At 39.1% G+C, this 14,625-nt stretch overlaps 1 protein-coding gene across 1 annotated transcript in view; it reads right to left on the bottom strand.

The window, feature by feature from the left end:
- The window catches only part of AK8 (adenylate kinase 8), a 72,761-nt gene that overhangs the window by 27,192 nt on the left and 30,944 nt on the right, over positions 1 to 14,625 (bottom strand). The window contains exon 11 of the mRNA XM_055796011.1: positions 1,717 to 1,858. Within this exon, the coding sequence (XP_055651986.1) occupies positions 1,717 to 1,858 (142 nt within the window). The remainder of the gene's footprint in view (positions 1 to 1,716; positions 1,859 to 14,625) is intronic.

Below are 14,625 nucleotides of genomic sequence, written 5' to 3'. Positions count from 1 at the left end.
TGATGTGACTAGATTTTAATAATAAACTTGATATATATGTAAATTTATTTTAATCTAATTTCATCAACAGAGCCCTCCTAAAAATGAGACTTTGTAGATTATTCTGTGTCTGATTTATAGATTTCCGCATCCTATTCCCAGATTGATTTCAAGGCTATAATTCTATCAGGTTTTTCTCCTGATGTCAGAAACACCACCCTGCAGATAGTGTTTTATAACTAGCATCACAACTGAAACTGAATTACTGCCCTGCTATCCTATGCTGCAATATGTCCTTTTGTTTATAATCACCCTCCCTCCCTTATATACCTACTGCTTCAGTTTCATGGAAAATATCAGCTCCGAAATCAATCAGGTAGCAAGATGTCTATTTTTGTCCCTTACTTCAACCCCTGTATGAAATAGTAGGGGCCAAATTCTTAATTCAGATATGAATGTGCAGAGCTCTTTAAAGAAAATGGAAGCTAAGCAAATGGATCAGTGCCAAATTTCTACACAGACAATTTTATAATGAGTTGTTCTTCCTCACTTGATGAGGTCTCAATCCTGTAAAGGAGCACAGGGCACACGCTTGAGTATTCACACTGATCTCAGGTACTCAGGTACATGTTGAGGGACTCAGGATCTACTTTCTAAACGCACATGACTAATAATCCATGGGAAATGTTATTTAACTGAATCTAGCATAAGTTTCAAGATTCTTTCTCTCTTTTCTCACGAAATGGATTCCTGTTTAAGATGTATATTATCTTACTTTTAATAAAGAAAGCTACTGCTGTTTTCACATACTTTAATTTTTAAACCTTGATGGCATGACAGCTAGATGCCTCCCTTCTCTCACTCCAACTCAATCTTACCCTTTTACATTTTTCCATTATACCCTGTACGGGGAGTGGGGAGGGGACTGAGGGCAGCCACACGGAAGACACAGGAAGAGTGACTTTGCCAACTTAAACACTTACTGGGTAATGTACCTTTTCCACTACTAGTTTTTAAATAAGAATAAGCTTCCTGGAAGCACAAAGACTACAGATTTCCAATGTATGCCTTCGGAACATCCACTGTGTCAGCCAGTGGTATGGACAGAGCCAGGAACCCCTAGGAGAGGAATGGAAAAGCCTCTTGGCTTTGATCAGTACACCAGTATTTCAAATCCTCACCACCTTTGGACGAACTGTAAAGAGTAACCCTATTTTATTTGCCTGGCAGTCATAACAGTTCTCTTTTGATGCTCATTTCTCTTATATTACATTTCTGAACACTTCATTATCACTCAAATAAAATATAATTCTCATGTTGTTTTTAATTATTTCACAAAACCCACAAGTCTCATAATGAGCTCCTCACAATACTAATATATTTCCATGATATTATGCCAATGCTAAAGAAAGATGATGTAGATCCCCCTCCTGCTGCAAATAAAATGCACCTTCTGATATAATCCAAACTTTAATCCATTTCTTATGGTTTGCCTTTAGAGGCAACTCAAACAAATAACCAGAAAAACAAACCTCTCTCCCACAGTTTGGCCATCTGGAGGATTTGTAAGGCCAGTGCTCTATTTCCTACTCTCCAGGAGCAAGACCCCTTTTCTAGCTAAGGAAGCAATAAATAAGTAAGATGCAAGAGCCTATGCAATGTCAATAAAGATCTGTATCGTTCCATAAACAAATTTTTCATATATGTAACGTCATGATTGATAAATTTATATCTTACCTGTTTGGAATAATATGTGCTTTTTGCAGCTGTTCTCCCTGCTCTATGTCCCTTGGGAAGCCATAAAGCACCCAACCATTGGTCATGCAGTCTAGTGAGTTTAGGCGTTCTGCCAGGATCTTCATAACAAGGTTGTCTGAGACTGCAAAGGATTAAAAAGATGACATTTATTTTGTATGCTGAGTCTGCAATTAAGGAGGATACACAGTACTTTTTCTGTTTAGACTGCCACAGGAACTAAACCACAAAGAATTATTCCTGTTTATGAGTGATAGATTTTGCAGAAAGGAGTTACTGTTGACTTCTGCATATTTACTGTACTATCATGGAACCCCCAAACTCACAAGGAACTGTAGGACTAAAGCAAAGTATTTGGCAGAAACTGATGCCTACATAATTTTGCTATGTACATTTTCCCTCTGCCTTACTGGGCTGATGTCACAATGAAGTGTGTGACACAATCTTATCAAAATGCAAAAATAATGACCTGAGTTGTGTAAAAGAAATCCTAAGACAGGAAAGCAATTTCTGTAGCATTCTGTATTTAACTTAGCAGGTGATAATGGTTCTGCCACAGCAGGCTAGATGTGATATTTCTCCAATTTGCCCAAAGGCTTGAAGCTTTTACAACTGAAAATAAATTTCCAAAATGTATTTCAGCTACTGTAATTACTGCATTGATGACTCCCTAATTTTAGAAATAAAAGTTCTCTTTCCTCTATTATTATTTTTCTTTAGGGCAAGAGAAACATCAGCACAATGCTGACTAGGATTACAATTACTATGCAGGTTTAAAAATTCTATTTAATGGGACACAGTGGCAAGAAGGTATCCTGCATTTTTTCACTATAGCCTTCATAAAGTAAAATAGTTCAATCAAGATACTTAAACTTATGTATCTTGTAATATTTTTTCCCCCAGAAGATTCAAAAGATTATGTTCAACAAGAGTGACTATAAATTTTCCAAGGACTCTTGCAATATGCTGAGCTTAATGTCAAATAACCCCAAAGAAAGGTCAGCAAAATCACCTCAAGCTACTTCCCAAAGAAGCAGCCAAAACAATTTTCAAGCAGCAATGAGAGTCCCTTCTCTTTATTTGTACGGTATGTCTAATACACTGTTGCCTCTACTGGAAACAAGCGATAAAAAATGCTACATAAATCCACATCTTGGAATGTTGATGTTTTGATACTCACCCTGCCATCGCATCTGCATACAAAAATACAACAAGTACTTGTAGGAGAGCATATGTGTCAGATTTCTAACAATGCAATTCGCTTTAGAACTAGCTGACAGGAATACGCCTGTATTTTAGTAGAGTATATTATTAGCAGTGCACATTTATACCCTGGGTACCAGCAGGTTTTAAACCGTAATAATAGAATCCATTTGCTTCTTGAAATTTAACATTTCCTTAAAACTTACACCTCTACCATGAAATTCATTACTTCTCCTTTAAATAATCAAATTACTGAGTTTACAGAATTGCACTCAGGATTCAATGTACCAGCAAAAAGGGAGGAAACCCACAGGGAATTAATTAGAAAACAGATTAGGGTATTAATTGAGAATATCCACATTATAAAAACACAAGTTAAGGAGAGTAATATTCTCCATCTGCTAAAAGAAAAAAGGAAAGGAATAAGACCAGACACTTGACAAGAGAGCAAAATGACAATGCAAAACTAGGCATTCTGTTAAAAATAGGATTCATAAAATTAACAATACAATAGCGCAGCAGCAGGCAGAAATGTTATTAGACAGATGATACTTATCTAAGACCTGCGCTGCAGGCAGGTGTAGAGAGGATAACAGGAGAATTTCAGTGCTCTTTGCAGGGCAGTTCTCCCCACCCTCCAGGTTACAAGAACTAATACAAACCCAAGACACTGTAATAGGAAAAAATAAAAATAAAAATAAATAAAAAATTAAATCCCACTTTCTCTTTCCCCAAAACATATTCCATACAAAGACCAGTGGAATTTTCCTGCAGTCCTGAATTTCTGGCTGCAGCACTAAACTTTCTGTCTCGATGCATGTTATTTTATCATGATTCCTACTGCAATCATTAACACGGATTTACAAAGATGCCAAATTACATGATTTTTTTTTTTAAATGTTTTCAGAATGCTTAAAACAGTTTAGCAAGGGATTGGAATAAAACCTACAAACCCATGAGTAAGGCTGCACTAAAGTAGGATCCTGCCAGAGCTGACATCCCTGCGAGATGAACAGGGAATCGGCGCAGAGGCTGAAAGCCCCAGGAATGGCACAGAGAAATAAGCGGGTATACTGTGCTGTTGAGCTTCCAGCTGATTGTAGGAGATTCTCCAGTTCCAGGGGCCAAACTGCTTCCATCCTGCGTATGGGAAGGAGAAACACTACAGCCTACATGAAAATTAAAAAGCAATCGTGATGGGAACCAGACAGCATCTCGATCTGATCACTTCCCATAGGCCTTCTGTGAATTCTTATTATCAAAATCCTCTACTTTGGTCACTATTTTTGAATAAAACTGTAGCAATCACAAAAGCAAAAAAAAAATCTGACACGATGCAGTGACAATTAATTAACAATTTATCTAATGGTATGCCAGCTTGGGGTTTTTTTGAGTAATACTGGGGATATGGGGTAACTCTGACACCTTGCTAATTTCAGCTATGACTGACTGGAAGATATCAGCAATACACTTGAGATTGTACATTCATGTACATATATATATCACTGAATAATATAGATGCTTACATATTTTCTGTGCCTCCCTCTAAAGCTTGATGGTGAGAAATAAAACATAAACAAGTCAGACAGCAAGCTCTGCTCTCCTCTTGATTAGCAAACATACCTATCACTTCAACACAATAGGGGAACATAGCTTGTTGGCTGTTCAATGGCATTACAAAGTACATCAGCTGCCCTTGAACAGGAACAGTCACACTTAAAACAGCTGCATTAAAACTGTAAAACATCTTCTGCAGACCAGAGGAGGAAAAAAAAAAAAGAAAAAAGAGAAAAAAGGAAGAAAGAAATCAGTATTATTCTTATTTTGCTGTGGTACAGAGTGGGTTATGTAGAAATCTGCAGTATAGTATTCCTTTTTACTCATGTGAAACTGTCTCTTGAACATAAGGCAAATTAATAACCTGTAACTGGAGTGGCACACAGTCTGTAAGTAACACCACAGGTATCCTGGCCTTAAGCACATGACCCAACGGGCTATATAGCAAAGTAAAATCTTGACTGCCTCATCAGAAAAGCTCTACCTATGTGTTTTAAGTAGATTATGAAGCACAAGAGCTTTGAATAATCAATTCCTTGTGTGAAGTTTCCAACTCTGAAAGTTGGAGGAATGAGGCTCTAGAGAGATTTTACTTTATCATTAGAGAAGTCCACAGGTAAGTTTCTTGTAAAAATTACAGTGTGCTACAAAGAGATATCCAGATTAGGTAATGTGGAAGCACATCTCTATTAAGGTGAGAAATCAAGGTACAGGAGCAAAATTCATCCATCAGAGGCAATGCTGCGGAACTGATGAGCTACAGTGATACCATGTTGAGAGCAGCCTACATAGCTGTGGACCGAGGTCACGGTGAACCTCTGAAATGGTATATATGGCAGAATGAGGCCACAGTCAGCTCCATATAGAAATGTAATTCATTCATGCATATGTTCTTTCCTAACATCAATACCACACAGCACCTCTCCTTCATCTCCCAGCCCGTCTAGACCATGTTAATGGTTTAGACTATGCAGCTGAATTAGAAGCTGTGGACCTAAGAAGTGATCTAATCAATTCAAGGGTATGATCAGGCAGAGTACAGGCGACAGAGGCTTAAATTGCTGCTGTTCATGCTGGAACTACTGCATGGACACCTAGAGATTTTCTATATCGAGGGCTGTCAATCAGCACCTTCCAACAAACCATTTAAAAAATAAATTTACTTCCCAGAGCTTCAAAGGTTTTCACAAGTATAAGGTACTCCTCATGTAAAGTACTTCCTCATGAAACTCCTAGGAGTGTGGCCTATTAGCTCTTACCCAGCCCATAGATCTGCAGGACTAATAGAAAAGGGGATCAGGCAATCAGTTGACAAAATCATAGCACCTGCTCAAGGCAAAAGTAACAGAACATTAAAGGCACAGTCTGAAAGGCAAAAACACTACTTGAGAGATTACAGGGCACTGTTCTCCAATAGCTTCAATGCTGTCAGTGCTCCAAGCTATACAATTATCAGACTTAAATTGATTCCTCCTCCATGTATTTCCCTTTAAAACAGACTTTTGAAGGGTATTGACTCACTTCTTCAAACCTATAAAACCTCAATTCTATGTGCAGCATAAATGCATTTTTTGTGGACAAAAATTGTCAGTTTTGTGCTGTAAAAAGTTTAAGGTCCTTTTGACAATATTGTCCATTTACGCTTTATCCTTCCCTTAGAGATTTTTTTTTTAGCTAGGTCTGAAGACTTTCACAGCTAATTCAGATGCCTGAGGCTTGATCCCAGTACTTGACAGTTAACATCTTGCCCTAAGTAAAAGCTACCGCCAAAGGCTACTTTCCTGGATTGTCCTGTCAATCCTAAATTTAGGCAAAGCATGAGATTTACTTATTTTATCACTCTATAAACGCTGGATTATTCACAACGGGTCATTTTATTTGTTTTTTTGGGAGAAGCGTTCTATTTTCTTGCCCACGTTCAGGACCTCGGCGATGGTATCAATTTGTTGTTACCACGGAGGTCGATCGATGTTTTAATCCCATCCTGCCAGCTTCGCGCGAAGGGGCTGCTTTCCCATTTCCCAGCACACAGCCCAATGTGCTTAGTGGGAATGATATATAAAAAAAAAAAAAAAGCAGCCAAGCGCGGGGGCGGCGGGAGGAGCCGGGCAGCGGGGCGGAGGGAGCGGCTGTGCCGGCGGCGGGGGCCTGCCCTCGTGCCCCCCGCGCCGCCCGCCGCCGTTGGTTGTTCTTTACCGCCACCTGGCGGGCGCGGCGGGCAGCGCGGGGCGGCGGCTGCCGGGACCCGGGACCCAGTGCTCGGTACCCGGTGCTCGGTACGCGCCCGGCGGGCAGCCGCGGAACCGCCGGAGCCTCGGGAACGCAGGGAAAGGGAACAGGATCTGCTTCGTCCGCCTGCGTTACGGGCACCGGCGGGCTGCCACGGCGAACCGGCAGCATCTCCGGGCTTGTGGCGCTGGAAGCCGGCAACGGAGGCACCAGCACAAGCAGCCGCAGCGGCACGGCCTTGGCTGCCGTTGTAATTTCATCAAACGGAAAATTTACACAGAAATACCGTCTGCGCTCGCTCATTTGACATATACAGCACTGCTGAGCATGGCTTCCCGCGAGGATTGGAATATTGATTTTAATACGGTAAAATAAACAATATAAACCATTTCATTTCCACATTTCAGATTTTTTTCTTTATTCAAATATTTTTGTTTCTTCAAATATTTTTGTTTCTTCAAGTATATTACAATATTTTTGGGGGGAGGCTTTTAGTCATTTAAAATAGGAATGAGCTGTATTAAAGAGAAAGTAATAATGTTTCTAAAGCAGGTATGATCCCAAATCATCGATCAAGCGATCCGTGATAAATTAAGACCTTCAGAAAAGCACGGTAAAGGAGAGCATCACACTCTCCGGCAGTTACCAAGCCAGAGATTGAGGAATCTCAATCTGCTCGCATTTAGTGACTCGATAAGACGCCAGCCCCTTACACTGCTTTACCTGCTACTGGCATCTTCAGATTTAGCAATGGAAATCCAGCCCAGATTCCAGCATATGAACACAAAAAGCTTTTCTCCCCTAAAACTAGCGCCGGTGATGTTTTGGGTGCCCGTGTGTACCTGCCTAACAGCAGAGGCCATCGGTGAGTCTCGGGCCGATCCAGTGGGCTGGCACTAAGGTCAAGATCCACGTACCCAGGCCCCTGCCCACGCTCACTCACTGACTGCAGCTTGGCTCGAGGTGAATCAGGTTTTCTGCCTCAGTTTACCCACCTGCAAGGCAAAAGCTGCTCTTTTACCTCACAGGGATGTTTCCAACCTGAAAATTTTGAAAACTAGTAACAAAATGTGTATTTGCACTACTACTTTTTACTCCTTCAGCTTCTGCATAGCTGGACACAAGGCAGCAACTGCTGTTCTAACCCATCTAACACATCATTCCCACTATCAACCAAGTTCCCCAATTCCTCCTTATTACTCAACTAGTCCAGCTCTACTGAAGAGCACAGGGCTTGTGACAGGGCAGAATTTGGCCTACAAAACCCTTTTTGACAGTGACTGAAGTAAAAAAAGAATAAATTTGGTCTGATGAACATGGTGAAAAACATCTTGGCTTTCTATACCAAATACTGCTGCAGCACATGATGAGAAGAGAGGAAGTTAAGGGGGCTGTCATCCCTTACCAGTGATGCCTGCGTGTCTCCCCTTGCTGCTCCTCCTGACACCTACCAGCCCCACTAAAGGGACATTCAAAAATTGTAAAGCCGTACGCAAAAGCTATTAAATGTTTTGCTTGACATTTAACAAGTCTCTTTCATACAGGAGCCTGATTCTGCATGTATGACACCCAGTGAAATAGAGCCAAAGGCAGAATTTGATGTTAAACTCCAAAGACCATAAAAGGGAATGCTGCCAATATGCAACATGCTTTTTCTTCCAGTTTACTTATAAAAACTCATGTGATTTTCCCATCCCAAACTCCAAAATGAAAAACAAACAGGATTTAAGTCAGCAGACTTTTGCTGAGGAGCTAGTGCTGCAAGAAGAGTAGCAGGAAATGAAACATCAGTTTTCTAAGTTTCTAAGAACGATTGTCCGCAATAAAGATCAAAATAAATCTAAAAGATTAATACTTAGCATTTCTACTGCACTTTGCTGTTTAAAAGCCCCTGACAACCATGAGGCCCCGTATGGCCAAGGACCACAGTGTCACTCAGATCCATGAGGGCTTGTGGCACTTTGGTGGCACACAACAATGCCTGCTGACTGAAAATGAGAACTGTGGGCATCCGATAGGTTTTAACTTACAACCTGTTTTACCCCCTCCTTCATGCAAACCCCTAGCCTGCAGCAGCACTACCCCTGTGAGCTGCAATACCTTGTATTGGACTATTGATACTCCAGTAACATCAGTAATGATGAATACTGCTGCAAAACCAGGAAATTCACAAAATATATACAGGCAGGACTGACTGATTATCACAATTCCTCCAGAAAACAATGGCACTGGACTCTTAAATAAAATAGTTTGGGGTTTTTTTGCTCTGGTCTGGCTTCCAGGGTTGGTTTTTTGGGATATTTTTTTTGTTGTTTTTTTACTGTTAAATATGGTGGCCTTTAAAAACATCTTTGTAGACTGAGTGCCCCAAGTGTTACTTCAGCCCTGAATATCTGCTAGGTAGATATGCCAATTTTGATTGTTGCATGTTGTGTAGAATAAAGAAAAATACCTTCTAAATTTTCAAATAAAGAAAAAGAGGACTCTAAGTTATACTGTAGTGATTCAACACGCAAAAAAAGTAAAATTCAGGGAAGAAGATAACTTACTGCCTATATGCCTTCATGTAAAACTTTCTATTCTACAACCTTGCATTTTTTATTAAAATATGGACACTTAAAACAGAAAAAAACCCATTAAATTTTATTTTGTTCTCTTGACCACCAATTTTCTCCTAGTAGGAAAAAAGACTGCTACCTATTTTCCATAAAAAAACCTTTGTAGCAGTCCCAGAGGAAAAGTCAAAAGTTTGACTTGAAAAACGGAGCTACTTCAAAAGCATTGTCAAACAGAGGTGAAGGTTTCTTAAAAATGCATAAATTAAAGTACGGTGTATTCATAAATATCTCCATAACTTTACACAGTATATTTGTGATTGAGGTGCATATACAGGTAAACATATAGCATCATTATAAAATTAACTTAAATAACGCAGAAAATGGATTTGTTTATTAGCTACTGTTTAGGTTCTGTGTGTGTGTGCGCATGTGTGTGTGCATGTGTGTGAAAAATGAAAGAAAAATGGAGAGTTTTTTTCAATAATAAAAAGGGAGTTGCACTGCAGGGCCCCTAAAGCTTGTGAAAAATTAAACTCGACGGATTCAAACTGTCCTATTTCCACTTCAAAAGAGAAGAGGCACTGAGCTCTTCCCAACTTATCTTCAAACGCCCAGCACCCTAGAAAGTTTCTTTAAAAAAAATAAAGTCTCTAGTTCCCCCAAGCACTGTACCCGTTACTGTAGCTGCTGTCTCTCCCTCTTCTAATTATACCCATGTGAGTCTATTAATCAACTTGTAAATTATTTAGAGAGCCATGCGCTGTCTTCAGCTAGTACAAACACACTGCATGCAAAGACTTGCTGAAAACCAATGGAGCTCCCAAAGGGTCTCTCTCCAATGTTCAGACAGCCTGCAGCTCGCCAGTACAGCGCTGTTAAAAACAAGAAATAACACTAAGCTTACCTCCTCAGATATAAAGATTTACTCAGCCTTTCAACTCTGAAACTCTTTGCAAGTTTTTAACAAAGAGAAAGCTGCTCTATTGTCAAATCTGTACTTCACACTTAGTGATGAGAATATTAATTTGATGTCAAAAAAACCCCCAAGTGCTTTCAGTGAGACTGTGATCACAATCACCAGGGGACCCCAACTTTCAGAGGCTACACCAAAAAGCACCCCTTTAAAACCATTCCAATTTAAAATAAGGGGGAAAAAATAAAATCTACATTTGTACAGTAATAGTTTTTATTAGAAAATAGGAGAAATTAGGGAATTCCAGATTTTACCCCCTGCATGCAGACTGCCATTGGGGACAGCTTCAGATATTACTACTTAAAAAATAGAAAAAGGAAGGGGAAAAAACAACACAGATTGTGTGTGTTCAACTCTAACAGGCTGCAAACAGTGCAGTGTTCTCTGTTTTCCATGAATCAGCTCTCTTTTACCACCTGAATCTTCATATTGATGGAAAAAACAATTACCCAAACTAATAGTGGTTCTCCCAGCTGAAAAGCAGAATTTTACTGGTTTGGGAGTGGTTTTTTCCCCCCTCCTCTTCATGCTCTTTTCCTGTTATCTCACTTTTCTTGGCTCCATTTATTGCAGCATTGCAAATAGATACATTAATTAGCAGTGATTACTCCATGCTATTTCACCATGAAAACATGGAAAATTGAATAGACAGAATGGCATGCAAATTTCTTTTCAACTGATGACCTTTCTTATTTTAGTGATGCCCCCAATGCCAACATCTTTCTGCCTCTATTTTCATTAATAAAATGCAAACATCTCAAGGAGCAAATACCAGGGAATGGGTGGGGAGCAGATACGCTTTCTGAATATTTTTTTTTCTCCCAGGGTATCAAATTCTGACAGACACCTTTAAAATGGTGCACATAGATCCTCCAGATGTAACTTCAAATTAACGCATGCCCATGTTTGCAATGAGACAGGTCCAGAAGGCAGTCTAGACCGCTTCAGAATTACAGCAACCCGGAGACACAAATTTTGCATAAAGGTCTTCACAAAGCCTGTGGGGTCTATGAACAGGCTATCTACATATGCATCATTTGTCCGTAGCCTGAATTACTGGAAGCGGAGGAACAGTCTACAGAACAGTCTCTTCACAACATTCCAGAAGGAATCACACCGAATGAATTAATTTATCTGAGTTGTCTTGCTGCTTGTGGAAAGGTTCTGGCCACTATGCTCACCACTTACTCCAAATGGAAGGTCTCCTATGCTGCCCAAGCAAACGGCGTGTGCTTATTGACCCAGATTTAAACTAACTGGAGTTAGTGACCAGAAGACTGGTCTCAGACTTCAATGCTGGTAATTTTCTGCCCAGAGTATAGTCAGCAATAATTACCCAGTATTCAGCAAAAACCACAATATCCTAAAGGAAAAGTCTCTGCATTTCAGACTGGTTGTCCAAAGAACAAGTCTATGTTTACGACAGACAGAATGCAGTTGAGTTGCTTGACTTTTCACTGAAAATGCATTTTTCAATATCTAGTGTGTACCAACTGTAGACTAGAATGTCCTGGGAATTAAAACATTAATGGGCTTCAAAATATCTATGCTACCTTAATTAAGCAAAATAAATCACCATATACAAAACTGAGAAGTTTGATAAAGCAGGAGATGTAAAAAATACAGAAAATGGGAATGCACTGAGTTGCCTTCTGGGGTGAATAATAGAATTGTCTGGGCTGTTCTTGAAATACATGTTGTATACATGAAGCTGCAGTACAGGAAAAAACAATATAAAGAATGTTTGTGAATCCTAAACCCAAGAAGAGATCTGAGTGAGTCAACCAGAACTAGAACAGACCAGTGGACAGCCTCAATAACTCAGTAACAAGGTAGCTTTAAATAAGCTGTTTTTTGAGTAAACTAGTTTTTGAGCATTTTTATGACACCACAACATAATCCGTTGGCAAGCTTAAATGACTAATTGTATGCAATCAGTTGTGTCCACAAGAAGGGAAACCACACTGAGATCAATCCCCAGGGCAAGCATTTTAAGAATATATGAGGCACATCCTCAAGATTTTATGGCACTAGTTTCATTTTGAGTAGTAATGATTTGAGTACAACATTTCTCATGGTCTGTCTTTAGTTCCAGAGTATTCTGTGATGTTATCACTTGCATGATTCCTCTCCCAAAGGAGCAACTAAGCTTACTTGGTAAATAACTAGAAATGCAATGAAAATTTTGAAGTTCTAATTGCTTTTCCAGTTATAACACTGTCTGCTATTGACTAAACTAACTCTTTTCAAATTTCATTTTCTTGAAACTGAATATAGTCAATAGTGTGAGAATCTTTCCTCTGTATTAACCTGGTTGTAACTCTGTAGCAAGACAGCAAGGATTCTTTGCCCATCTTTCCCCTTCAGTACACTATATTATTTCATTTTCTCCAAGCCTCTTGCGAGGGCCATAATGAATTCTTGTTAGTGTTTACTAATGTAAATTCATTCTTTGTTATTCCTGGGAGAGGAGGATTAGCAAAATGACAGAACTTATTATTTCTGGTATTGCTATATAATATTTATTTTTATTCAGCCCTTAATTCCGTAATATGTCCCACAAAATAAAATATATGTGCATACAGGAAAAACTAAGGGAGAAATTTTCAGCACAACATGGTTATGATTCCCATTAACTTTCAGGAGCATTGTACAGCTTTATCCTTGCATGCTATATTAAAAAATTAATCTAAATCTGAAATAATTTCTAATTTGGAGGAAGAAAGGAATTACAATTTCAATGTCATTTTCCTGAAATGAAAGCAGCTCCCCTGGACTAAGGATGTGCATATTTTTAGGACTGGCTAAAAATTACAATCTGTGCAATTATTTTACTCTATTGGGAATGCTTTTGGTATCTCCTTTAAGGAACTTTAATGGTTAAGATGAAGTTTATAAAATATACAAAGAGCACTTTAGTAAGGAAAGCTTTTAAAGGACCTATCTTTGAACAAATAGATCATCCAGACTCCCATCTCAGCCATAACTGAAATTTAGAGAGTGAGGCTGTCCTTTACTTCACAGAGATGAGAAAAAAGTGAAATTAGAGTACGCACATAAGGTTCTGACATTGATGGATACCATGAAAAAGACACAAACCCAGAGCTTAAAATGATCTCCATGTGTGAGTTAGACTGGATACACAAGTAGTCACATTCAGGTCAATCAGACTATACACACGAAGTTACTCCCATATGTGAAGATCCAGGGTGCATTGTAATTCACATAGGCTAAGATCTCTTGCCTTTGAGTGAAAAGGCCATTCTGATTAGCAATACCTCCAAATCAGAAAATCCTTTCCTAGATCTCTGTGCCTGCATTACAGAGGACCCAGCTTCCTTCTTTCAGGCTGTAGAGATTCATGTTTTCCATTCTAGTGGTTCCCACATAAACTCCTAGTCCCAGCAATAGAGTGGTTGCCACAGAAAATTGATGCATTGAACAAGCCAAGTTACTGCATTATAAGTAAATGCAATCCATCCACTACAGATGAAGTTTAGAGTTAAAATGTATTGCCTTGTGGCTTGATAAAGTGACTGACAGAGGGATAGAATACCCAAAGCTGCAGGCTGCCAAAGGTCTTTTTTTAAATGCTTAGAAAAGTAGTGAATCTTTTGGTATGGTATCAAGGGAACCTCAGTTAATTTTATAGGCTCATGTCTCAGATCTGTGTAATTCAGTCTAAGAATTAAGCTATTGTGCAAAACCCAGGACTTTCAAGCTTTCCACCTCACCAAATTATTTTCCTTGCCAAAAATAAAAGACAATGAAGATTTCTCTTTGCTCTGGGGGGGTTTGCTCAAAATTCCATTAATACTGAAGCTTAACCGAGATTTCTCAATCTTCAGCAAGATTGTCTCCTTATATTTGTATTGTTGGTAACCATTTGGCCTGTTGCCAGAAACAGGACTGAAAATTCCTCTTCCAGACCACTGTGATTTGGCAAAATAAACATTCTTCCACCCTACTGAAACACAACTTATCCTTTGGAACCACAGATCTTTTCTGATTTTTAATACCCACCACATACAGGAGCTGTCCTTGTGCAAGATCACTAACAAACATGTAAGTTTAAGCTGCTGCTCTAAGGAACTTATAGTATTTATAATTTATACGAAATCACTGCAGAGCTTTCCAAAAGCAAAGCATGCTTAGATATTCTTTATGGCAGTCCTCTCCTAACCCAAAAGTGCTGATAGAAATGAAGTGCAAAGAAACTTTAATTTTAAAATATTTGCATGAAAGTAGAGGAATCTACAGTAGCGTTCTAAAAGTCAAAATCCACATAGAAAAGCAGAGTCTTTATGGAAATCCACTTGAAATACAAATGAAACACCATACTGTGTTGTAAGTAACAGTTTTTAAGTGTAT

This window comes from Falco peregrinus, chromosome 1 (genome assembly GCF_023634155.1).
Source record: "Falco peregrinus isolate bFalPer1 chromosome 1, bFalPer1.pri, whole genome shotgun sequence".
NCBI classification, from domain to species: domain Eukaryota; kingdom Metazoa; phylum Chordata; class Aves; order Falconiformes; family Falconidae; genus Falco; species Falco peregrinus.
Note: the sequence above shows the minus strand (reverse complement) of the source record. Positions and strands in the feature narration are given on the sequence as shown.